The sequence below is a fragment of the Adiantum capillus-veneris genome, chromosome 15, assembly GCF_014529385.1.
Source record: "Adiantum capillus-veneris isolate H3 chromosome 15, ASM1452938v2, whole genome shotgun sequence".
Taxonomy (NCBI): domain Eukaryota; kingdom Viridiplantae; phylum Streptophyta; class Polypodiopsida; order Polypodiales; family Pteridaceae; genus Adiantum; species Adiantum capillus-veneris.
In genome coordinates this window covers 683,598-710,417 of record NC_140945.1, presented here as the reverse complement: position 1 = coordinate 710,417, position 26,820 = coordinate 683,598, and the positions used below count along the sequence as shown (strand labels likewise).

The window sequence follows — 26,820 nt, the reverse complement described above, 5'->3', positions numbered from 1 at the left end:
CAACAGAGGGTGCAGGTGAGATATTTTTAGACCCGAGGGTCTAAAGCGGGAAAATGCACAAATGAGTGACACTTGGCACTCTGAGGCCAGTTTACTACTTAAAGAGAAGGCAAGAACGTGATTTTCAGCTGTGAGCTCGTTTTTGAGTGCTGTCATAGGTGGGAGAGCTTCAATGGAGTGCTGGCTTACCCTCTATGTACAGTGAGGTGCAGGATGTCATGACCTGCACACCTCTCACTGCTCTCTCTCTCCCCTATTCTTTATGGTTATGCCCCTCTAGTGGGCTCATCAGATTGACCATGTACAGTCTTGTGGTTTGATGCTCTATTGCTGGGGCAAGAGCCTCCCTGAACAGGAACAGGAGTAGCTAACTGCTACTCCAAAGCAGGGAAACGAGAGGGTGATAACCTCTCAAGTAAACACACAAAAATCAGCACTGTTTTGGGACTGTTTTGTGCTCGGAATCATGCCAGAATCAAGGGGCACGTAGTCCAAGGCATTGGGAACAGTGCAGGGACAATTGACAGCTGAAATTAGGTCAAAAACAGGTCCTAACCAGAAAATACAGCGGTCTGAAATTTACTGTTTTGGAGCCGTTGTGTTGCCAAAATTTAGCCAAAACAGGTGTAGGTGTTGGATTGCTGGATACAGATTAGGATTCCCGGAACTCTGATTTTTGCAGGTTTGGGGTTGTTTCGATGCCCTAAATCCTTCCAGATTCAAGGGGCAACTAGTCCAAGGTGCAGGGAACAGTGCAGGGGCTACAAGGAGCTGAAAACAGAGAAAAACCAGTCAATAACCAGAAATTACAAAGGCTGGTTATGCTTTGTTTTGGTCAAGTAAAGGTGGAATCGGGACAAGGACAGTAGTCTCCTTAGGATTCCCTACTTGCAGACTGTTTTGGGCAGGGTTCTGCGCAGTTATGTTGCCCAAATTCCTCCAAACAGGATAGAAACTGCGGGATACAGGTTTAGTGCTATAAGCACTCTTTGTACTTCCTCTTAACTGTAAAAGATTAAAGAAATACCGGAAGGGGCGCCTATTTAGGGGTCAATCTAGTGTCTGACTCGCATACATATGCATTCTAGCATCTGTATCCCATTCCCTCTCTTGTGTCATTATAACACAGGTAGAATAGACGACTAATAATGGGTGAAAGCTAAATCAAGGTTTGAAGTAAAGTCTACCGCCCTTTTTGAAGTTAAGAGGCCGGTTACAGGAACCTTATGAGCACCTTCAATCATCTCAAATGGCGCTTTCCTCGTCGAAGAGTGAACCGTGTTAGTGTAAGCAAATTCCACCAAAAGCAAATATTTTTCCCATTGAGGCTTCTGATCAGAGATGTAAGACGTGAACATATCTAAAACAATTGAATTTGCGATCTCAGATTGCCCACCTGTCTGCGGGTGGAAAGATGACGAGAACTGCAATCGTGTGCCAATGTTCTCTCGAATAGCCCTCCAAAACAAACTCGTGAATCGGGGATCTCTATCGGAGACTATTGTCTGAGGCATGCCATGTAACCGAAATATCTGTGCAATGAACAATCTCGCTAAATGGTCCGGCTTGATTGTTTTCTTCATTGGAATGAAGTGAGCTTGCTTGCTAAATCTGTCAATGACAGGCCACACTCTGTGTCTTTGGGAGATCAAAGATGAAATCCATTGCAATACTTTTGCAGGGGCGGGTGGGAATGGGTAAGGTTGTAGTAATCCCTATGCCTTATGCGCGTGACCTTTTGGCATACTAAACAACTGCGAACAAAGTCGTCCACATCCTTCTTGAGTCTCGTCCAATAGAAATAACGCTCTACCCCCTTCAAGGTGGTATTAATGCCGCGGTGACTCGTAAATGGTGGATAGTGGCACTCTGTAATTACCTTTTCCCTCAAAGGCTGTGTGACACACAACATGGTTTTCTTCATCAAGTAGCCATCCCGTATGGAATATTGTGGAACTGTCTTTCCATTTTGTATCCGAGTGAAACATCGGTAAAGTCCGGATCTGTGGCGTACTTGTCAACCATATCCTCGAAGCTGGATCGCAGAAATAGGCAAGATAAGGGGCTTTCGAGACAATGCATCTGCCACTAAAATTTTTCTGTCCTTGACCATGGACAATCTAGAAGTGAAACTGTGACAAGATGTTAGCCCACCGCATCTGCTTTTCCGAAAGCTACTTCTATGACAAGAAGTAACGTAGACTCTGATGATCTGTAAAAACTGTGAAATCGTGTCACAAACTGCTGACGTGTCAGCCACTAAATAATGGAGCCATGTTGGAATTAGGGTTGCAGAGAAAAACACACAGCTTGGAGAAGACCAAGGAAGCTCAAGGCACACAATAGAGAGTGTGTTACTTGGTGTGCAATGGAAAGATATATAGCCCTAGAGTGATGGGCGTATATACAATGCACAGGGAAAAAACCTCCTAAAGAGGGAAAAATGCCCCGGCGGTCCTAGTGCGTTCACACACATCACTACCACATGTATATGGTAAAAAATCCCCCTTGGAGTGATGCGGTGAACGAGAGCTGGCACATGAGTAAAGGGAAGTGCCATGCCCTGAGGACATGATTAGTCCACAAAGGGGAGTAAGCCCAAAGCTTTGCAGAAAGCTTCTCACTTCTCACGAGACAATGCCTTTGTGAAAAGATCTGCAAGGTTGTCCTGTGTTGGCACATAAGCCAAGCTGATCTCTTCCTGTTGAGAGCCTCTCCTTGACATAGTGGTAATGCACCTCAATGTGCTTTGTGCGAGCATGAAAAACTGGGTTCCTCGCAACTGCCAATGCGCTCTGACTGTCAGTGTAGATAGTGTTGGCAGTGTCCTGTCCAACATTGAAATCAGCCATAAGGCGTCTGAGCCATACACACTCAACCGTAGCTGTGAAGATTGCCGTGTACTCAGCCTCACAACTCGAAGTGGCCACAGTAGGTTGCTTCTTGCTCAACCATGATATACATGAACTGCCAAGCATGAAACAAAAACCACTTGTGGACACTTGCGTGTGAAAACAACCAGCCCAATCTGAGTCCGAAAAGGCATGTAAATCTGGCGGCAATGATCCCCCCCTTGGCATAAAACAAGCCAAGATGTAAAGTGCCACTAAGGTAGTGAAAAATCCTCTTGACAGCCTGCCAAACCTGTGAGACTGCAAACTGAATATCTGGCCTCGTGTTGCATACATAAATGAGGCAGACAACAGCAGTTTGGTAAAGAGTGACATCAACAGGATCGCCACAATCGTGTATACTCAACTTCAAACCTTTTTCTATGGGAGTGGCAATAGGTTTGCAATCCTCAAGTCCAAACTTACATAGCAATGTCTCTATGTAACTTTGCTGACACAAGGCAATACCACCATCACATTGCTTAAACTGTATGCCCAAATAATGATGCAACAACCCCAAATCTTTCATCTTGAAAGTAGCATTCAAATCAGCCTTAAATTCAGCAATATGTCTCTCATTTGGTCCAGTGATCAGCAAATCATCTACATAAAGAACCACAATGAGAAGTACATCACCCTCACGCTTTACATACAATGTGCTTTCTGTTGGACTGTTACGAAAGCCTTGTTTGACCAAATGAGTGTCAGCTTTCTCATACCAAGCACGAGGAGATTGCTTCAACCCATACAAAGCCTTGCTACATTTGCACACTTTGTCCTCTTGTCCTTTCTTGACAAAACCGCTAGGTTGCGTTACATAAACTCCCTCAAATATGTCACCATTTAAAAAAGCAGTAACAATGTTTGATTGATGTACATCCCAACCAAAATGAGCTGCCAATGCACATAGAAAACGCATAGTAGTTATACGATAAGTGGGAGCAAAGGTCTCTTCATAATCTATGCCTTTTTGTTGTGGATAACCCTTTGCAATAAGTCGAGCCTTATGGCGATCGATCTCACCATCCGGCTTGTGTTTCAACTTGTAAACCCACTTTGTACCAATGGCCTTTTTGCCAGGAGGCAAATCACATAAAGTCCATGTGTCATTTTCTGTAAGTGCATCATATTCTGATTGCATGGTAGCCATCCAATTTTCTGAATTCTGTGCTTCAGCAAAAGACAAAGGCTCCTCAACATCATGTAAGCTAGACACAGCCAAACATAACGATCTGATGCATAAGATGCATGGTGAGAGCCTGAACGAGTATGACTAGACCAGTGTGACATAAAAACGCGTTTCATAGGTATGAAACCTCGAAACCCCGAAACGGAGGAAACGTTTCGGCGAAACTCACGAAACAGGAAACTGTCTGAAAAAAAAAAGACGTCAATTTTTTGAAAAAATTTAGCGATTTTTTTAAAATTTCAGTAGTTTAAAAAGATTTTTTTGTACTCTCTTTGCACTATTGCCTCTCTTTTATGCACACTGTACATACATATACATACGTACATATATGTATATATGTACACACGTATATGTATATGTATGTCTATTATACACGTGTGCTTATACATATGTATGTGTATGTGTATAAACACTAATAAGAGTACATAATAAAACCAGTTTACTAGTCAGTATGTACACACAGACACACGTGAATCTTTAATCTATCCATCCATCCATACATAGATACATACTTACATACATACATCCATACATGCATGCCTGCATATATAAATAAATAAATATTTTTATATCTTTATTTAAATGTATTTCTACGAAACCTGTTTCATAATTTTTGTGCCCTGAAACGAAACGTTTCAAAACCTCGAAACCCCGAAACGGGCGAAACCACGAAACGTTTCATGTCACACTGGACTAGGCAAACGTGCATCCAATTTACTGTCACGCAAAGTGTGCACCGCCATTTTGGCATACCTCTAGCTTGCTCATTTTCAGCCCTTTCCTCATCAAGTACATCATGTACATCTGCATCAGTAATAGGCTGATCTGTAACATTTTCAGAAACCCCCATAGGCTGTACATTTGCCTCATTGGAACTTACATTCGTATTTCCACCACTGAAAAGAGGCAACAAAGTGTCATAAATGTCCTGTGAGCTTACATTACTGTCTCTAGTACATGTCAGCAAGGGCTGAATAGAATCTTCTACAAACACTACATCCCGTGAAACTAGAATACGTTTTGTTTGCCGATGGTACAACCTGTAACCTTTGCTTTCAGCACTATAACCAACAAAAATACATTTGACAGCCTTATCATCCAATTTTTTGCATTGTGTTTGTGGCACCAAAGCATTTGCCAAACAGCCAAAAACACGCATGTGCTCAATAGAAGGCTTTCTATCATGCCATGCTTCATATGGAGTAATAAACTGCAAAGCTTTCGTAGGACACCTATTTAGTACATAAGTGATACACATGATGGCCTCAAGCCAAAAAGAATGCGACAAAGCTTGACTTTTGACCATACATCGTGCCATTTCCGTGAGTGACCTGTTTTTTCTCTCAGCAACACCATTTTGCTGAGGTGTATAAGGCATTGTACATTGGTGTTTTATCCCACGACTAGCCAGAAATGCATTGAATTAATGAGACATATACTCCCCCCCTCGATCGGAATGGCGGGTGCCCATAGTACATTTCGAGGCTTTTTCAGCCATAGCCAGAAATTGTTTGAAGCACATAAAAACTTCGGACTTCGCTTTCAGCGGAAATACCATTGCATGCGTGAAGTAATCATCAATGAAAGTCACGAAGTAAAGGTAATTGCCCAAGGACGGAGTTTGCATGGACCGACAAACATCACTATGCACAAGCTGCAACCTGCATGTGGCCCAAACTGAACCATCCATTGGAAACTTAGAACGTTGCATCGTACCCAAAATACAGCCTTCACAAACATGTTTGACAGGTGCTTCAAGAGGCGGCAAAGAAGCAACCATATTAGATTTCTGCAAACGCAGCAAACTGGCAAAAATCAGATGACCAAAACGTGCATGCCAAAATTTTGCATCTGAAATAGCCCTTGAATCTACAACAACATTTGCAAAATTTTGTCCACACTTGTCATACAAAGTGAGCTTATACAGCCCACGGCACAAAAGCCCAGATGCAACGATTTCATCACCAAAACTGATATCATGAACTGTACATTTGTCATTCACAAATTTGACTACAAGTCCAAGTCTAGCAAGTGCAGATACAGACAAAAGATTCTTCTTGATCCCAAGTACATAAAGTGCATCAGCAAGTGTGAAAGAATTGCCATTAGCAACAGTAAGCACAATCTTTCCAACTCCCTGAACCGGATAAGAGGCATTGTTGGCACAAGTGATTGAATTTCCATGAGGGACAGACTCGAGAGAGGTGAACAATTCACGATGTGAGGTAATGTGCTTTGCAGTACCACTGTCGAAATACCACACATGTGAATCTGTAACCATTGACATGCATGCATCATGGACAACAGGATTGTAAGTGCACTCTGGACTAAAAGCCCATTCTACATCAACATCAGCATTACAGTCTCCTTTACAGAAGACTCAACAATGGCTGCATTTGTAGTGGAACGAGCATTTGCAGTGGAACCACCCTCTTTCTTCTTAGTCTCTTTGGCCTTCAACTTAGGATACGACTTGATCAAATGATCATTAGCTTTACAATAATGACAATGCATCTTCTTTTTGCCCTTATCACCAGAATTCTAGACAAATCGCTGCAAGCAAAAGCATTAGGAACATAAGTTTTGCCACTCGCAGCAGAACCATAAGAAGTGGCTGCATTGATGTTACCACCCTTGCTTTGAGAAGCAATAAAAGCGTGTTCAACTGCACGCTGTCTAGTCCTGTTTTTTCTGGAAAGTGACTCTTGCAACAGCAATGTGCATAATGTATCAAACTTGGCAACTTCTTGATTTCCTTGGGTCATAAGTCTCCAAGTACTAGCAAAAGTCTTGTAAGAATCTGATAAGGCATCAAGAACATTCTGCACAAGGGAACTCTCTGAAATGACTTCACCTGCAGAACTAAGTTGCTCATTGATATCCTTGACACTAGCAAGGAAAGTGTCCATATCATCCTCCTCATGCATAATCTTCGACTCCAGCTCTTTATGCAACAAAGCAATTTTAGCCTCATTGCGACTTGCATAGAGACCAGTCAAAACATCCCAAGCCTGTTTTGCAGATTTTGCGGAACGGATGTGTGGAACAATGGTGCGTTTCATAGACAACGCAATCAATGCATGAGCCTGCGCATCCTTTAAATCCCAACGAGCTTGTTCTGCCGTAGGCAAAACATTTCTAATAGTAGCAATCCTTGCAACAAGACCTGCAACATCCTCAACATTGCCTACATCCTCAGAACCAGGACGTACATCAATGCCCTGCACAATATTCCAGACGCCCTTTGACACAAGAACGTGTAGCATCATATAAGCCCACATATCCAACCTGTCCTTAGCAGCAAACATCTTGAAGACATCTGTGTTGTTGTCAGCCATGGTAAATGTTGCACCTGATGTGAAAACTGCCCGAAAATAAGAGAAATGGAGCGGGAACAACACGTGCTATATAGCACAAACCGTTGAAGACTGTAAGTCACCTGTTATGCAGAAAACGGCACTGACAGAAATTCTGCACAAAATGACGAAATTGCCTGGGCAGACCTGCTTGTAGTGGAAACGGAGGCCGAAATGAGCCCGAATAAAAAATATGAGCAGACTAGGCTCTACGAGCTCTCCCGTAAAATGTGTCGACCTGCGAACGCTCGCCAAACCTCACTGTAATCGGAGAAAGTGAGCAGGCGTGTGTTGGAGCAGCTGGCGACTAAGCCTGAGAGGACGTAACCTGGTCTGATACCAATTGTTGGAATTAGGGTTGCAGAGAAACACACAGCTCTGAGAAGACGAAGGAAGCTCAAGGCACACATTAGAGAGTTTGTTACTTGGTGTTCAATGGAAAGATAGATAGCCCTAGAGTGATGGGTGTATATACAATGCACGGGGGAAAAAACCTCCTAAAGAGGGAAAAAATGCCCCGGCGATCCTAGTGTGTTCACACCCATCACTACCACATGTATATGGTAACAAGCCAACCTTCAGATCCCAGCCGAGGGGCCTAAACCCATGGAAGAAGAAGAAGAAGAAGTGGAAAACTGATGACATGGCATCCAGTATGGAATTCCGGATTTTACTTTGATCGATGACGTGGCATCTTGTACGGAATTCCGTATTTTACGCTGGCTTGTTGACGTGGCAGAACTGTACGGATTTTCGTGTTTTGTGCTAACTGTAGTTGTACGGATTTTTGTAAATCACGCTGGCAGTTTTTGTAGCTTTTTGGACCGGTTGCTTTTGAGTTTAAAGCTTTTCATGTAAACTGCTTTTAATGCCCAAGGGCCTTTAAATATGAGGCTAGGGCTCATTCTCTGGCACTCTTCTAGGAGAAGGTGCAACGCGTGGAGTATCGGCTTGTACTGTGTTGACGTAATATAAGGAAATACCGAAAGGCGCGCCAAGGTTTGGGGCCAATACTCTCTGGGGTGGAATTCCACCACTCCGTGTCGCGTGTGCTCTCTCTCTTTCAATTTCAGTTGTTATTGAAGTGCTAAAAGTCTGTTCAGTCTGTTCTTTTCTATTGGCACGTGGTGTCAGAGCATCAGGCGTGTGCTATTCTGAAAGCATGCCGGTCCTACAAAAGAGCAGACAGAGCAAACTGACGATTCCAAAGTCTATTGGAATCTTATTTGAAGTATCTTCGGGTCTCGACACGGGGCTTATTAGCCACTCCCAGCCTTACTTCATCACGCATCGGGCGCGCTCCCCGTGTTCATCGCTTATGTCTTACAGGGCATAAGCCATAAAGATCACTTGCAAGAGAAGGATCCAAGATTCGTCTCGAGCTACTGTTTTTCTCAGATGCAGTGGAGGAAGTCTACAGCTACCAAGCCGCATGCTCTAAGGACTTGGCAAGCTTTCAAGAAAATTTTTACCCAAAGTTATATGGTTTCTCATATATTCCTTCGGAGTGCAACTTCTGGCAAAGAGGGGTATCTTGAAATGCTTGCCATGGAAACCCTAGTAGATTATAACTTGAATTTTCTCGACATCTCTGAGTAGGTGTCTCTTCTCGAGCTGATAACCTTGGAGGTCCGGTGTGATTGCTATGTCTTGAGACTACCATGGCCGCCAGAGGAAGAGTGTCTGTCCAAGAGCTGATGGACCATGTTGTGGTCGGCTACGACCTTATGGAAGGAATCTAACCCTAATTTTTGGTGCAGGTTTCAGGTTGGAAAGTCAGTCGACTTTTCTAGCTCGAGTGATGTCGAGATTCCTTTTTAAGTTTGAATTTTGTACGGGAGTTTTGTTTGAGAACTTGTTTGGTGATCCTATTTGGAATTTGTTTGAAATGGATGGTATCTGTTTTAAACGTGTCTTGGTGCCAATTTGAGTTGTTTGACTCTGGTTTTAATACTGGTTTCGATGATTGGTGATTTTTACTCCCGAGTAGAGTAGTGAGAAATGATGTTTGAGAATGTTGTTCATACTCATGACCTGGACCCTTGTGGTTATTTGCGGGGGGAGTACTGAATGGTGGAAAAGTATTATTGTTGTTACTCTGGGCCCGGACCTGGATGGTTATGCGGGAGGAGTATTAAGACGTTTGAGCAGTGGTTACTCTCAGCACCTTGAAACGACACAAGCTACGGTTTGGGGGGCGTTCGGTTATAAAAGGCCTCTATATCCCGGCCCGGACCTTTTTAGGTTATGTGGGAGGAGTGATGAGGGAGTCGTTGAATATCTCCCGGCCCGGACCTTGTTAGGTTATGCGGGAGGAGTGTTCATCGGCAACTTAATGTTTCTATTTCTTGTAACATGCATATGTGAGCATTTGTGTTGCAGTATGATGTGCCAACCACTGAATATTCCTAATTGGATGAGATTGCCTGGGTAGTGCATCAAGACACCCGTGGAAGATGAGTGCGGTCTGGATGGCTAATTTTACTACGCCGGAATATCAAGAGCTCCGATCATCTAGACGAAAGGAGAAGCCAACTCCTTAACAAAAAGAGCAAACTGATTGTCCCTCGGATTGTCGCTTAGAATGACCCTTGGAAATTTTTGAGCTAACTTGAGTTGTTTTACAGATATGCTGGAATCGCGGACGATTACTTTCTTTCAAGAAGGGGGGATGTCACAAACTGATGACGCGTCAAGTCATTAAAGAATAAAGCCAACCTTCAGATCCGGGCCGAGGAGCCTGAACCCTAAGAAGAAGAAGAAGAAGAAGTGGAAAACTGATGACATGGCATCCAATATAGAATTCCGGATTTTACGTTGATTGATGATGTGGCATCCTGTACGGAATTCCGGATTTTACGTTGGCTTGCTGATATGGCAGAACTGTACGGATTTTTGCGTTTTGCATTGATTGCTGACGTGGCAGTTGTACGGATTTTCGTAAATCACGTTGACAATTTTTGTAGCTTTTTGGACCAATTACTTTTGAGTTTAGAGCTTTTCATGTAAACTGCTTTTAATGGCCAAGGGCCTTCAAATATGAGGCTAGGGCTCATTCTCTGGCACTCTTTTGGGAGAAGTTCCAGAGCGTGGAGTACCGGCTTGTACTCTGTTGATGCAATATAAAGAAATACCGAAAGGGGCGCCAAGGTTTGGGGCCAATACTCTCTGAGGTGGAATTCCACCACTCCGTGTCGCGTGTGCTCTCTCTCTTTCAGTTTCAGTTGTTATTGAAGTGCTAAAAGTCTGTTCAGTGTGTTCTTTTCTATTGGCATGTTGTGCCCATCTTGTGACAAATTGGCTCCGAGTAGATAATGTCGCCATTGTGTAAGAGCATGGATCATTGCCCATAGCTCTATGTGCGCAGAAATTCTTGTCGTTCTTTGTCCAATTCAGACATGTTCGGTCGTTGTCAATTCTTTCAAATAGATCGAGGAAACAAAAAGACTGGATTTCATTAATTTTGAAATGGCCGAAGCCGATACAATAGGGACGGAATCCCCCCTTCAATTTTACATCAAGTACAATTTTCCTGCCCTTCTCATTGGTCAAAGTCGATTTCTTGGCCCGATAGTCGACCACGGCGTTGTTCTTGTGGTACCAAGGGATTCCTAAGAGGATGTCACACCCTTCCAAAGGCATGATGTAAAAGTCTTCCAAAGGCATGATGTAAAAGTCCTCGTGCCCTAAATACCCCTCACAATGCAAACGAAGTTTGCCAATGACAGGTGTAATGGCTACATCTCGTCCGGGCGCCGCTAGAATTGCCTCCGCCGGTGGCCCCATCCTGTCGGATGTAATCTCGAGTCGAGCCGCCACTTCATGGGAAATGAAGTTGGCCTTGGCTCCTCCATTAAAGAAAATGAAGGCTTCCTAATCTTTTACTTTGCCCCATGCGCGGCAAAGTTCCGTACTTTCATCCATATGACTTGGGTCGGTTCCACGCAATCCGGTACAAGTCTTGCTCACCTTGCCTTTTCTGCCACGTTCTTCCGCTGCTCTAGAACTCTCTGGCCTTTCTTCAGTTTGTCCTCATTGTGCCTTTTTGGGGCACTTTGCGAAGATGTGCCCTTGTTCCCCGCAACCAAAACACTTCCCCTCTTTGAGATAGTCGGCTCTGTGTTTCGCAGTCAATCGGGGTCGTGCATCCTTCTTTTTCTGGGAGTTCTTCTTCTTTCTATTGTCGTTTATCGAGTTATGTCCGGTCCTTTTTGTCAAAACTTCATCAGTGGGGTAGGTCAAGTTACCCGAATGTATCAAGAATCCCCTCTTTGCATGTCCCATCAGTTGTTGTACGGACTCGGACTTTAGCTCAAGGCAATAATCTCGGATCTCTTTACGGAGTCCTAGCAAAATTGCTCAATCTATTCTTTGAAAGTGACCTTCTTAAACGAAGAGGTCGGTAGAAAAGAATCCCAAAACCTTTCACAATATGCGTCCAAAGTGTCTCGGAGCTCAAGGCAATAATCTCGGATCTCTTTACGGAGTCCGCAACAAAATTGCTCAATCTGTTCTTTGAAAGTGACCTTCTTAAACGAAGAGGTCGGTAGAAAAGAATCCCAAAACCTTTCACAATATGCGTCCAAAGTGTCACCCTTGGTCATCCGAAGATGGTTCCAAGCTGTTCTCACATCTCGTTCGTACTCCTTGGTCAACCAAGAAGAAATAAAGAGCTGTTTGAACTTCAAGCACTTGGTTGGGGCTTCTTTCCTCACAAGAAGAGTGGACCACCATATTCGTGCATTTCCCTTAAAAAACGATGCTACCCTCCTTATCTTGGAGTGCTCTGAGTAGTGTCCTCCGGAGAAGGCTATATCACACTTGTTGGAATTAGGGTTGCAGAGAAATGCACACAGCTTGGAGAAGACGAAGGAAGCTCAAGGTACACAATAGAGAGTGTGTTACTTAGTGTGCAATGGAAAGATAGATAGCCCTAGAGTGATGGGCGTATATACAATGCTCTGATGATCTGTAAAAACTGTGAAATCGTGTCACAAACTGCCGACGTGTCAGCCACTAAATAATGGAGCCATGTTGGAATTAGGGTTGCAAAGAAAAACACACAGCTTGGAGAAGACCAAGGAAGCTCAAGGCACACAATAGAGAGTGTGTTACTTGGTGTGCAATGGAAAGATATATAGCCCTAGAGTGATGGGCGTATATACAATGCACAGGGAAAAAACCTCCTAAAGAGGGAAAAAATGCCCCGGCGGTCCTAGTGTGTTCACACACATCACTACCACATGTATATGGTAAAAAATCCCCCTTGGAGTGATGCGGTGAACGAGAGCTGGCACATGAGTAAAGTAAAGTGCCATGCCCTGAGGACATGATCAGTCCCCAAAGGGGAGTAAGCCCAAAGCTTTGCGGAAAGCTTCAAGCTTCTCACGAGACAATGCCTTTGTGAAAAGATCTGCAAGGTTGTCCTGTGTTGGCACATAAGCCAAGCTGATCTCTTCCTGCTGAGAGCCTCTCCCTGACATAGTGGTAATGCACCTTCATGTGCTTTGTGCGAGCATGAAAAACTGGGTTCCTCGCAACTGCCAATGCGCTCTGACTGTCAGTGTAGATAGTGTTGGCAGTGTCCTGTCCAACACCCAAATCAACCATAAGGCGTCTGAGCAATACACACTCAACCGTAGCTGTGAAGACTGCCCTGTACTCAGCCTCACAACTCGAAGTGGCCACAGTAGGTTGCTTCTTGCTCAACCATGATATACATGAAATGCCAAGCATGAAACAAAAACCACTTGTGGACACTCGCGTGTCAAAACAACCAGCCCAATCTGAGTCCGAAAAAGCATGTAAGTCTGGCAGCAATGACCCTCCCCTCCCTTGGGATAAAACAAGCCAAGATGTAGAGTGCCACTAAGGTAGCGGAAAATTCTCTTGACAGCCTGCCAGTGCTTAGACCCTGGGCTATGCATAAATCTGCTGACCTGTGAGACTGCTAACTGAATATCCGGCCTCGTGTTGCATACATAAATGAGGAAGCCAACAACAGTTTGATAAAGAGTGACATCAGCAGAATCACCAGCATCATGTAGACTCAACTTCAAACCTGTTTCCATGGGAGTGGCAATTGGTTTGCAATCCTCAAGTCCAAACTTACATAGCAATGTCTCTATGTAACTTTTCTGACACAAGGCAATACACCATCACACTGCTTAAACTGTATACCTAAGAAATGATGCAATAGCCCCAAATCTTTCGTCTTGAAAGTAGCATTCAAATCAGCCTTAAATTCAGCAATATGTCTCTCATTTGGTCCAGTGATCAGCAAATTATCGACATAAAGAACCACAATGAGAAGTACATCACCCTCACGCTTTACATACAATGCGCTTTCTGTTGGACTATTATGAAAGCCTCGTTTGACCAAATGAGTGTCAGCTTTCTCATACCAAGCAGAAAGAGATTGCTTCAACCCATACAAAGCCTTCTTACATCTGCACACTTTGTCCTGTTGTCCTTTTATGACAAAACCGCGAGGCTGTCTTCCATAAACTTCCTCAAGTATATCACCATTCAAGAAAGCAGTAACAATGTTTGATTGATGTACATCCCAACCAAAATGAGCTGCGAATGCACATAGCAAACGCACAGTAGTCATACGACAAGTGGGAGCAAAAGTCTCTTCATAATCTATGTCTTTTTGCTGTGCATAACCGTTTGCAACAAGTCGACCCTTATGGCGATCGATCTCACCATCCGGCTTGAGTTTCAACTTGTAAACGCACTTCGTACCAATGGCCTTTTTGCCAGGAGGCAAATCACAAAAAGTCCATGTGTCATTTTCTATAAGTGCATCATATTCTGATTGCATGGTAGCCATCCAATTTTTTGAATTCTGTGCTTTATCAAAAGATAGAGGCTTCTCAACATCATGTAAGCTAGACACAACCAAAGCATAACAATCTGATGCATAAGATGCATGGCGAGAGCCTGAACGAGTACGACTAGACAAAGGTGCATCCAATTTACTGTCACGCAAAGTGTGCACAAGCCATTTTGGCATACCTTTAGCCTGCTCATTTTCAGCCCTTTCCTCATCAAGTATATCATGTACATCTGCATCAGTAATAGGCTGATCTGTAACATTTTTAGAAACCCCCATAGGCTGTACATTTGCCTCATTAGAACTTACATTCGTATTTCCACCACTGAAAAGAGGCAACAAAGTGTCATAAATGTCCTTTGAGCTTACATTACTGTCTCTAGTACACTACAGCAAGGGCTGAACAGAATCTTCCATAAACACTACATCCCGTGAAACCAGAATATGTTTTGTTTGCGGATGATACAACCTGTAACCTTTGCTTTCAACACTATAACCAACAAAAATACATTTGACAGCCTTATCATCCAATTTTCTGCGCTGTGTTTGTGGCACCAAAGCATATGCCAAACAACCAAAACACGCATGTGCTCAATAGAAGGCTTTCTATCATGCCATGCTTCATATGGAGTAATAGATTGCAAAGCTTTCGTAGGACACCTGTTTAGTACATAAGTGGCACACATGATGGCCTCAAGCCAAAAAGAATGCGGCAAAGCTTGACTTTTGACCATACATCGTGCCATTTCCTTAAGTGTCCTGTTTTTCCTCTCAGCAACACCATTTTGCTGAGGTGTATAAGGCACTGTACATTGGTATTTTATCCCACGACTAGCCAGAAATGCATTGAATTCATGAAACATATACTCCCCCCCTCGATCGGAACGGAGGGTGCCCATATTACATTTCGAGACTTTTTCAGCCATAGCCAGAAATTGTTTGAAGCACATAAAAACTTCGGACTTCGCTTTAAGCGGAAATACCCATGCAATGATCAATGAAAGTCACGAAGTAAAGGTAATTGCCCAAGTACGGAGTTTGCATGGGCGCACAAACATCACTATGCACAAGCTGCAACCTGCATTGGCCCGAACTGAACCATCTTTTGGAAACTTAGAACGCTGCATCTTACCCAAAATACAGCCTTCACAAACATGTTTGACAGGTGCTTCAAGAGGCGGCAAAGAAGCAACCATATCCGATTTCTGCAAACGCAGCAAACTGGCAAAATTCAAATGACCATAACGTACAGGCCAAAGTTTTGCATCTGAAATAGGTCTTGAATCTGCAACAGCATCTGCAAAATTTTGTCCACACTTGTCATACAAAGTGAGCTTATACAACCCACGACACAAAAGCCCAGATGCAACGATTTCATCACCAAAACTGAAATCATGAACTGTATATTTGTCATCCACAAATTTGACTACAAGTCCAAGTCTAGCAAGTGCGGATACATATAAGAGATTCTTCTTGATCCAAGGTACATAAAGTGCATCAACAAGTGTGAAAGAACTGCCATTAGCAACAGTAAGCACAATCTTTCCAACTCCCTGAGCTGGATAAGAGGCATTGTTGGCACAAGTGACTGAATTCCCATGAGGGACATACTTGAGAGAGGTGAACATTTTACGATGTGAGGTAATGTGCTTTGTAGCACCACTGTCGAAATAGCACACATGTGAATCTGCAGCAACTGACATGCATGCATCATGGACAACAGGATTGTAAGTGCACTCTGCACTAAAAGCCCATTCTACATCAACATTAGCAATACAGTCTCCTTTCACAGAAGACTGCATTTGTAGTGGAACCAACATTTGCAGTGGAACCACTCTCTTTCTTCTTAGCCTCTTTGGCCTTTAACTTAGGACTCGACTTGATCAAGTGATCATTAGCTTTACAATAATGGCAACGCATCTTCTTTTTGCCCTTATTACCCGAATTTCCATACGAATTGCTGCCAGCAAAAGCATTAGGAATAGAAGTTTTGCCACTCGTAGCAGAACCATAAGAAGTGGCTGTATTACTGTTACCACCCTTTCTTTGAGAAGCAATAAAAGCTTGTTCAACTGCACGCTGGCTAGTCCTATTTTTTTTGGAAAGTGACTCTTGCAACAACAATGTGCATAATGCATCAAACTTGACAACTTCTGGATTTCCTTGGGTCATAAGTCTCCAAAGTACTAGCAAAAGTTTGGTAAGAATCTCGTAAGGCATCAAGAACAGTATGCACAAGGGAACTGTTTGAAATGACTTCACCTGCAGAAATAAGTTGCTCATTGATATCCTTGACACCAGCAAGAAAAGTGTCCATATCATCTTATTTATGCATAATCTTCGACTCAAGCTCTTTACGCAGCAAAGCAATTTTAGCCTCATTTCGGCTTGCATAAAGACCTGCTAGAATATCCCAAGCCTGTTTTGCAGATTTTGTTGAACGGATGTGAGGAACAATGGTGCGCTTCACAGACAACGCAATCAATGCATGAGCCTGCGCATCCTTTACATCCCAACGAGCTTGTTTTGCCGTAGGCAAAACAACTCTTATAGCAGCAATCCTTGCAGCAAGACCTGCAACATCCTCAACATCGCCTACATCCTCAGAACCAGGACGTACATCAATGCCCTGCACAATATTCTAGACGCCCTTTGACACAAGAACGTGTTGCATCATATAAGCCCACATAGGGTAATTGTCCCCATCCAACCTGTCCTCAGCAGCAAACATCTTGAAGACATCTGTGTGTGTTGTAGCCATGGTAAATGCTGCACCTGATGTGAAAACTGCCCGAAAATAGGAGAAACGGAGCGGGAACAACACGTGCTATATAGCACAAACCGTAAAAGACTGTAAGGCACCTGTTATGCAGAAAACATTCATTGAAATTCTGCACAAAATGACGAAATTGCCTGTGAAGACCTGCCTGTAGTGGAAACGGGGGCCGAAATGAGCCCGAATCAGAAATCTGAGCAGCGAAATATTTGTCGACCTGCGAACGCTCGCCAAACCTCACTGTAATCGGAGAAAGTGAGCTGGCGTGTGCTGGAGCAGTTGGCGACTAAGCCCAATTCCTTTGTCTTTTTGTTCTTGTCTTTGAGGAAATCATGCTGGTTGGCTCTGTAAAAGTGTTTCTTCTATGCATAAAACATGTGATCATTGGAGTCCGAACTATTAGAGGATGACTCCTCCGTAGAACTGTCAGAAATTGGTCGGAATTTGATCTTCTTTGCCTTTTTCTTGTACTTTCCAAAACTCTGTTTCTTGCTTCGCTTCTTGCCCTTTCTGTCCTCCTCGCTCGAGTCGGAAGAAGAAGAGCTAGAAGAACTGTCGGAAGAAGAGGAAGAAGAACTGGGTAGTCCTTCAAAATGCACATCCTTCTTCTGTTTTTGTGCAGTTGCAAAAGAAGATTGACGGCCCAAGTAACCGGGGTAGTCAGTCCCCGTGTTACGCTTCTTCAATTGCTTCTTCGATGGATTCTTCGTGTCTAGAAGCTAATTGATTTGGGTCTCGACAACATCATGGAGTTCTTCTTCAGTGAACATCCTCGGAGGAGGAGGTTTCTTGATTGCCGGTTTGATTGGTGTCTCAATGGCTTTCTGCCAATGAGTATGCACTTCATCCATCAAGTGCCAGGTCAAAAATTTGGCATATTGGGGATCCTTGGCAAACTGAAGCATCTGCTTTGCGCACTCATCAACCTGCTGTTGACGTTGCATCTCCATGAGTTCATACCGCGAGGGCCAAGGTGGCCCGTACTCATTCTCCGCTAATCCGCTTGAATTTCCCGTACTGCTTCCCGCTTCAGAGATGGCAGATGGAGTCGTTTGATTCTTTTTGGAATCCATAGGTGCCGCGAGAAGAAGGATCGGATTTTTCGGTGGAAGAGAAATCGGCCGTGGTCTGATACCACTGTAACAAACTTGGGCACCCCAAGTCTAGGTTCTGTCACGACACAAGAGAGATTCACTTAAAACACTTCACAATTTATTGAGTCGACACGGCCCGGTGTAGTTTCGTGCCAAGAGAGATTGGCCCCAAAGACTGGCACCCCTTTCAGTATTTCTGTTTGTATTTATCTTTGAGCAAAGTATAACTCCCGCGGATCCTCAGCTCTCAAACACTACGTCCAGATGCTCTGAGAAGTGAGGCCCTTGGGTCCCTTTTATTCTTACATAGGGATGCTAAATGTAGAGCCTCCAAAAGCAAAAACTCAAAAGCTCCTGGTTCCCAAAAGCAATTAGCTCTCAAATGCTGTCAACAAAAACGAGTGTAAAAAGCGGAAATCCGTACGTTGTGCCACGTCAGCATGTTGGCGTGATTTTTGGGAATCCATACGGCGTGCCACGTTAGCTTCTCCGTACAGTGCTACGCCAGCATTGGTTGTACAGTGCCACGTCAGCAGCCTGACTGTCCACGGGTGGTCATGCCACGTCATCAATTTGTGACACATTTATTGCTTTGAAACTATTTGCACCTTTGTACATTTTTATCCAAGCCAGATTGCAAAACTGGAGGTAATCAAGGGTCACCCAAACAGTTATATTAAGAACCCCTATCAGCAGGAGTGAGCTATGGTCTAGATCTTGCATAAAACAGTCGAGCCGTACAGGAGATATGTGTCATTTACTGTCCTGAAACTGTGCACCTTTGTACATTTTTATCCAAGGCGGATTGTGAAAATGGAGGTAACCAACAGTCACTTAGATGGGTATATTAAGAGCCCCTATCAGCCTTAGTGTGGCCATTTGCAGAGGCCCCACCTGCCGTTTTTGGAATGGTTGAATTATTTCACCCATTCGGCTACTTAGCCTTCAATTCCCACCGCCACTCAGGTCCAGATCGACGAGTGGGTGGATCGGGACATACGAGTCTTAACCTTTCTTATGATGAACCTCTCGGACCGCATCACGAAGGAAGTTTCCAAAGAGGAGCATGCACATCCATTGTGGAGACGGATTCTTGACTAGTTTGAGGAGACCTCGTTTGCCAGATAGATCACACTTGAATGGGAGTTGTACAACCTCCAGTTCAAAGATTTCAACTCATTTGATGGGTTGACCCACCGCATGCGGGAACTCTGGTACGACCTTGTCTCTGTCGGAGGCGACATCACCTCGGCACGCATGGTTGGCCTCTTACTATTCAAGCTTCCCCCACGCTTTGATCCCTACTTTCAGAGTTTGGTCACATCTGGACGTACCTCGTTTCCCACTTGGGACGAGATTCTCCCTTCCCTTAGATAGATTGAGGGACACTCCGCATTCCGAGCCGGAGGTGGTGTTGATGCAGAAGGAACTTTTTGGTAGCTCAAGGAGGTAACAAGAAAGGTAAAGGTAAGAAGAAGAAGAAGAAGAAGAACAAGGACATCGAATGTTACCATTGCCGCAAGAAAGGGCACAGAGAACCAGAATGCAGAAAGAAGAAGCGAGACGAGGCCAACATGGAGAAACAGACAGCCTCGACTACAATTGTAGCCTCTCACAAGACGGCGGGGACCGCTCTTGTTGCGACGACGGACCACGCTCTTACTACATCGCAGCTAGGTACTTGGGTTGTTGGCAGTGGAGCCACCACTCACATGACTCCCCAACAGTCATGGTTTAGCTCTCTCAGGGAGACTCATGGGCAGACTGTCACTATGGGTGACAACCATGAGATTCCAGTGTCTGGCACATGCCAGATTACCCTCTTTCGTTCTACCTCAGACCCAAGTTCAGCTTAATGGAGGCGCTTTATGTTTCGGACATGGCCTTCAACCTCCTTTCTGTGTCGAGTTTGGACTCTCAGGGAGTTGATATACACTTTGGGAGTGGCACAATCACCATTTATAATTCTACGACGGGCACTATCCTTGCACGCGGTGAGTGCGATGGTTCTCTATACCGCCTCATTGCTCTTTTGTCTAGGACCACGGAGTCTTCTTCTCTATGGCATGCACGATTTGGACATCTATGTTATCAACAACTTCAACAGGCTGCTAAGACCTCTATGGTGGAGGGTTTACCAACGATACGCTCCTCATTAGGCGTATGCGAGGCTTGCCAGATGGGCAAGCAACACAAGGTTGCCTTTCCGAAGCAGGCATCTATTAGAGCTTCGGCACCACTTGCACTGGTTCACATTGATTTATGTGGCTCGATGAGCACTCCTTCATTTTCTGGCTCACAGTTTTTGCTTGTGCTTGTAGATGATTTCGGCAGGTACACTTGGGCTTGGTTCCTAAAGCTCAAGTCGGAGGCTTTCTTTTCATTCAAAATTGGAAGACGATGGTTGAAAAGGAGGAGGACTTGCACGTCAAATGTATTCGCTCAGACAGAGGGGGTGAGTTCACCTTGAAGGACTTTGCACAGTGGTGCAAGTCAGAGGGCATCCAGCGCCAGTTGACTACTCCTTACACTCCTTCCTAGAACGGAGTTGTTGAGAGAAAGAATCGGACTATCATGGAGATGGCTCGTGCAATGCTTGCGCATGCTTCTTCGCCTCGTGTTTATTGGGTAGAGCCTAGAGGCGTGCAACATGGCGGTTTACATCCAGAACCGTTCTCCTACCCATGCTTTGTAGGACATGACTCCTTATCAGGCTTACTACGGGCGCAAGCCCTCGGTCTCACACTTTCGAGTTTTTTGGTGTCCGGCCTTTGTCCATCTGCCAAAGGAGAAGCGACAAAAGTCCGACTTCAAGGCGAAGAAGCTCATCTTCCTGGGCTATTCATGAGAGTCTGACAGATACCGGCTTTACGATCCTGACGCCAAGACCACGAGAGTTAGCTGTGATGTGACTTTCATGGAGCTCTTCAGCACCCCTGCAGAGGGGGCAACATCCAAGCCTATACCTTCCCTACCTCCTCCTCGTCCACCTACTACACCTGATCCTATCCCTATTCCTGTTCCCGTTCCCTCTACACCACAGCCAGTTACTTCACCCGATCATGCCATGTCAGATTCCGATTCTGATGTGGATGATGGTTCTCCTTCGGTGGAGGCGGTCCCACCTCGCAAGGAGAAGTTAGTTCTTGGTTGGCTCTACTCTACGGTTTCTTCCTCTGGAGTCACGAAGTTACTAGACTCGCCAAACCGTGGAAAACCTCGACGTTTTGCACGCCTCAAGAACAGGCAAGTTTATGATGGCGCAGAGTTCGTGAACTTTGCACTCATGTCTCAGATTTAGGCTTCACCAGTTGAGCCTTCCTCAGTGGAGGAAGCACTCTAGCATGATTGCTGGAAGCGTGCCATGCAGACAGAGATGGACGCTATCGAGCGGAATAAAACCTGGACTTTGGTTCCTAGGCCCAACAAGCGGAAGGTGGATTTTCAAGACAAAGTACAAGGCCAATGGTTCCCTCGACAAACACAAGGCGTGACTTGTTACTCGGGGTTTCACACAGCGACCAAGCGTGGACTTTGACAAGACCTTTACTCCCATCGCTCGCATGACTACCATACGCACAGTGTTTGCTCTCGCAGCCAACTTTGGTTGGTCTATCTTCCAGATGGATGTCAAAAGTGTGTTTTTGAATGGAGATTTGGATAAACCTACAGAGACGGAGTACAGAGCAGCTTGCTATGCTGCTTGTGAGGCCATATGGCTACGGAGATTACTGGGAGAGTTGTGTTTTCCCCATACTGCTACGACTCGTCTTTTGTGCGACAATTAGAGTTGCATTGCTATTGCCAAGAACCCTATCTTTCACGCTGGGACAAAGCACTTTGAGGTGCAGTACCACTATGTTCGGGAGCGGGTTTTGGTTGGGGATCTTCATTTGGAGTATGTTCCTACAACGGACAATGCAGCAGACATCTTGACGAAGGTTGTACCTCAGCAGACTTTGGCTTCTCACCCTTGACTCTTTTGTGTTATCTCAGCATCTGGTGCTGAGAGGGGGTGTTAGAGTTACACCACCGTTGCTTCGCCATTTTGTACGGCTAGTGATTGTCCCGGGTTGGCCACCCGTCGCACATCATGTAGATTGCATGGGCAGACATTTTTAGCACGTGTCCGGCCGGTCATTTTTTGAGCCTGGCTTGGTGCACACATTTTTAGCCATTTTGGGCTTTTATGTTTTTTGCACCAGTTACACATTTTGCCCTACCTCAACCTAAGATTCTATAAATAGAATGCTTAGGGTCTTGTAGTCAGTCAGAGTGAGATTGTGTATTGAGAGCATCATTTGCAGAGCGCTTGTGTTCTCTCTCTCTCTCTCTCTCTCTCTCTCTCTCTCTCTCTCTCTCTCTCTCTCCAGTGTTTTCGGCGCGCGTGGCTCACACTCTTTCCGCTGCTCACTCTCACACCACCTCTTTGCACTCTTGCTCTTACAATGCATCGAGCATTATTAATTGGTTTCCGTTTACGATTAGCATTGGTTTTTGAAAATTAGCTCCATTGCTTCTTTGTCTCTCCTCTTTGCTCCGCTCTTTGCAATTTCTTTGTGCACTGTGATAGATGAGCATGTGCCTCCATTTCTTAATTCTTGGTTGTGTCCAGGGCGGATAGTTATTGGCCTTTTTGGAAAGGTCGTACCGAAAACAGCAGGTATGACTAGTTTTGGGTAGAGTTGGTCAAATTTTGGTCTATTTTTCTTGTCTAACTGTCCTTTTCTTTGTTATTAATTGCTGCATGGCTGCAGAGAATTTTCGGGCCCTGTGCACAGGTGCTACCCCAAGCAGTTGACGTGATTGTGGTGGTGTCAACATTCAACCTTTTTCTAGTCGTAGAACAATTCCTCGGCAAGAATGATGTCAAGCTTGTTTTGCCTTCAGGTGAAAAAGGAAAAGGGGTAAATGGCAAACCGTTGCACTATAAAGGAACAATATTCCATAGAATCATTCCAGGATTCATGATTCAGGGAGGTGATGTTACACATACAAACGGGAAGGGTGGAGAATCAATATATGGGCCGGTGTTTCCAGATGAAAATCTCAGTTTAAAGCATTCCAGTGCAGGTAACCTAAGCACTTGGCCAGTCACATTTTTTATTCTCGTTTTTTCTTCCTTGAGCTTTTTCTCGAAGAAAGAAGCAATCATCATTGTTTTGGTAATGGTGTACTGAGGTGGTCTGATTTAAACTGTTGTAGTATCTCTTTCTGAACTGACATCAGGGGTCATCATAAAATTGTGGGTTAAGCTTTTTCTTGGAAAGGGATGAAGAAAGTAGGTAGGGAACAAGTGAACCGGGTTCAGAAACTGCTATAGTTCGGTTGCTATGCTTCATAATTCAGTGTTTTAGTCAACAGCTTTTTATGACTTGTGAGCTTTATGCAAAAAATAATTGTGTGCGCGTGGGTGGGGTTCTTGGTGGTGGGTTTGAGCTTGGGGGGGGGGGGGGGGGGGGGTTTGGTGATTAGGGGAGGGTGTCACTGAATACACTGAAGATCTGGCGAAAAGCTCCAAGAAGCTCACTGGGGCAGTGTACAATGTCTGGGCAGAATCCCTGTAGCAACTGTGGTAGGAGAGGAACGAAGTTGAAAATTTGTTTTAAGGCAAGGAATTTTGTAAGTGATGCTGGCTTCATCATATTTATGTTCCAGGAGACTAGCTACATACCTTGAGGTAAAGAAGAGCTAAGCCATTACTGGAGCGTACATGATCAAAGCTTGCATTCCTTGCTTTCTGCCATGTAGTGCAGCAGCAGCTCCTGCCTTCGGAGTCCCTTTCTTGCCTCCTCCTTTTATTTTCTTGATTGCTAAATTCATGCTATAATCAACTTCGTTCCTAAAAGAGCTGATGGTGAAAATTTGTAAAACTCCATTTTAAAAGTTACACGTAAATTGATAGTGCGTGTATCACACAGAATAGGAACTAGAGTGCTCCTACACTATAGAAGGGGTTCCCCTAAACTGGCATTGTCACTATTCCTGTCACCATTTATTTGTCAGGGTAAGATTTGTTTCTGCATATGCTTGCTTAAGCTGAGATGTCCTCACTCAAAATAAGGCTATGAGTCTATGGCATGGCATGCCATGACTTTGTAAATGGTGGCCCAATAGCAAAAAGCAAAATTGACTTCGAAGTTTGAACAAATAGGTATGACGTGTCATGTTATGATTTAAAAGTTAAGGCCCCAAAAGGAAAAATAAAAGTGGTTTTAAATTAAATAAAGTGATTGCAAATTACTGCTGGTCTGTTTGGAAAGAGGTGCATAGTGCTACCTGCTGGCCTTTCTCATGAGTAAATTTGGGTCCATATTTTGGAAAGCTAAAGCTAGCCTTATATTTTATATGGATGGTTGCACTTGAGGCTTTGGCTGTTGGCACTTGTGCTATTCTCACTGTCCACGTTCCTTTTTCAACACTGTTCACTATAATATGACAGTGTCAGTTTGGAGAGTGTTCCTTGATGTGGTGGCTAGGGCCACAAGGTGGCAAGACCACCTTTTTTGGAAGGGAGGAGGGGTGTGTGGCCAGGGTTTGGTTGTGGGCTTCATTTCGAGTATGAGAGTGAAGATACTGATTCAGTGGGTATTACACCAAATTGTGATGTGCTTGCTTAGATTGCTTCCAATGATTTGCTCTTGGGAAAATTACCAAAAATTCCCCTGAAATTTGTGGAAATTACCAATATACCCCTCATATTTCGAATTTCCCAAAATACTCCAGATGTTTGGCAAATTTTGTAAAAGAGTCCTAAAATGCCCTTGAATTTTATCGAAATTCCCAAAATATCCCTTGTCAATCTCGCAAACATCTCTCAAGACATTACGTTCGGCAACTTATCGTAGGAATATTGGTTTTCCGTCGTTAGAATATAAATGGAACTATTGGGAGTTTTGATGATATTGTGGGCTCGCAACAGGAAACAGTTAATTGTTTGTAGAGAGAAGCGCCAGTATTGGTGGAGCTTCTTGATCAATTTTTTTAAATTTAAGACACTTTAAGGTAGATTTTCCTATAAGATAGTAACATCTGTGAAAATTGGAGCAATTCATTCAAAATTTGTACAAGGGTATTTTGGGAGAGCATAAGTTATAGTTTGCTTGGGGAATCCCCTGGTTGCATAGACCTGCAAAATAACAATTAGCTAGTGGTGAAAGGTCAGTTTTACATCAACTTAAATCTTGTCTTTGAATGTATGAAGATAACTTTTCTTAAAGAGATTGCTTTGAAATCAAATGGTATAATGAACGCACACAGTAGAGCACTGTCTTTGCTCTTTCAATCGTAATCATTTCCTGCTCTTTCAATCTAAAAAATATTGTGCAAAACAAGGTGCTTGTTGTGTGTGACCATTTTCCATTCAAGGCATACTGTAATTCAGTTTTTCTGCTGATTTTTGTTGTTTTAATAGGGGTTGTGTCTATGGTGAACAATGGGCCAGATAGTAATGGATCACAATTTTTTATCACCACTGTGAAGGCAAGCTGGTGAGGTGTTCTTTGAAGTTATTCTTTTGAGAGAGAGAGAGAGAGAGAGAGAGAGAGAGAGAGAGAGAACAATAGCACAGATTGGAAATGGTGTCTGCAGGTTAGATGGCAATCATGTGGTTTTCGGAAGAGTCATCTCTGGCATGGATACAGTGTTTGCGATCGAAGGTGGAGCAGGAACTTACAGTGGTAGACCACGAAAGAAAGTGCATATTTTGGATTCAGGAGAGATGAAGCAGGGGGAAGAGAAGGGTGTTGAGAAACATTAGCTTCATGAGCATCCATCGCACAATTGGACGAAAATAACCATCCTATCAATCTTCTCCTGGATGGGTTTTGTATCAGAAAATGCTCAGAAATAACCTGTGCTCTCAAGTCGGGAAATGCTTAAGGAAACAGGAATCTGATGCATGATGCTTTGTATGTCTCAGACTGGTGTTTATATGGAACGCTACTGATGAACTTTTATGAAGACATGTCCATTGACATGTCCACTGACTTGACATTCAAGGAATAGTATTCATGTACATGAACTAAGCTTTTGATATAGATATATCATACCCTGTGTCCACAACACCACCATCACCACAGTGTCCTCCATATAAGAAATGCCAAGAGCCACAGTTGACTTGTGAGGCTTTTTGATTAAAACAAGTGAAAGGGTCACGACGGCTTTCAAAAACAATAAGAAAGTGATAAAATTGTTAAGTTGAATATAACTGGTGTCAATGTTTGGGAAAGGATTGCCTCAGCTTAGTCTTGAGCCAATTGAAAATCGAGACTAGCTAATTGCAAATCATGGTAAATGGAAGAAAAACTGATGAAATATGTGAAAATCGTCCAAAAATTTAACAAGTCTCAAAATTTATGCTAGTATTTTTGATTTTCTTCTTTGTGAGGAAGAAACTTGATCAGCAACCGTTTAATAAAAGAGATTTTTTCGAACGTTAACACTGATTGGAATCAAGCTATAAAATGCAAGAAATGTAATGACGTGAAGTTGTGAAATGAAAGGTGAAATAAAAAGAACTAATTAATATATGTGTATAGAATTTATTAGAATTATTCAAAGTGAAGCTTCACTTTAGCATTCTAAAACAATAGAATGCAAAAAAACATGTATGTGTGTAAAATTTACTAAAATGTATGCAAGGTGAAGCTTCACTTTAGCATTCTAAAACAATAG

The 26,820-nt window shown here is 43.7% G+C and overlaps 1 protein-coding gene across 1 annotated transcript in view; it reads left to right on the top strand.

Moving 5' to 3' along the window:
- The window catches only part of LOC147440149 (peptidyl-prolyl cis-trans isomerase CYP19-4-like), a 48,626-nt gene extending 22,418 nt beyond the window's left edge, over window positions 1-26,208 (top strand). Inside the window, exons 3-7 of the mRNA XM_086529925.1 lie at window positions 22,760-22,807; window positions 22,902-22,925; window positions 23,035-23,217; window positions 25,559-25,634; window positions 25,735-26,208. Of these exons, the coding sequence (XP_086386051.1) occupies window positions 22,760-22,807; window positions 22,902-22,925; window positions 23,035-23,217; window positions 25,559-25,634; window positions 25,735-25,903 (500 nt within the window). The 3' untranslated portion in view covers window positions 25,904-26,208. The remainder of the gene's footprint in view (window positions 1-22,759; window positions 22,808-22,901; window positions 22,926-23,034; window positions 23,218-25,558; window positions 25,635-25,734) is intronic.
- Window positions 26,209-26,820: the final 612 nt, after the last annotated feature.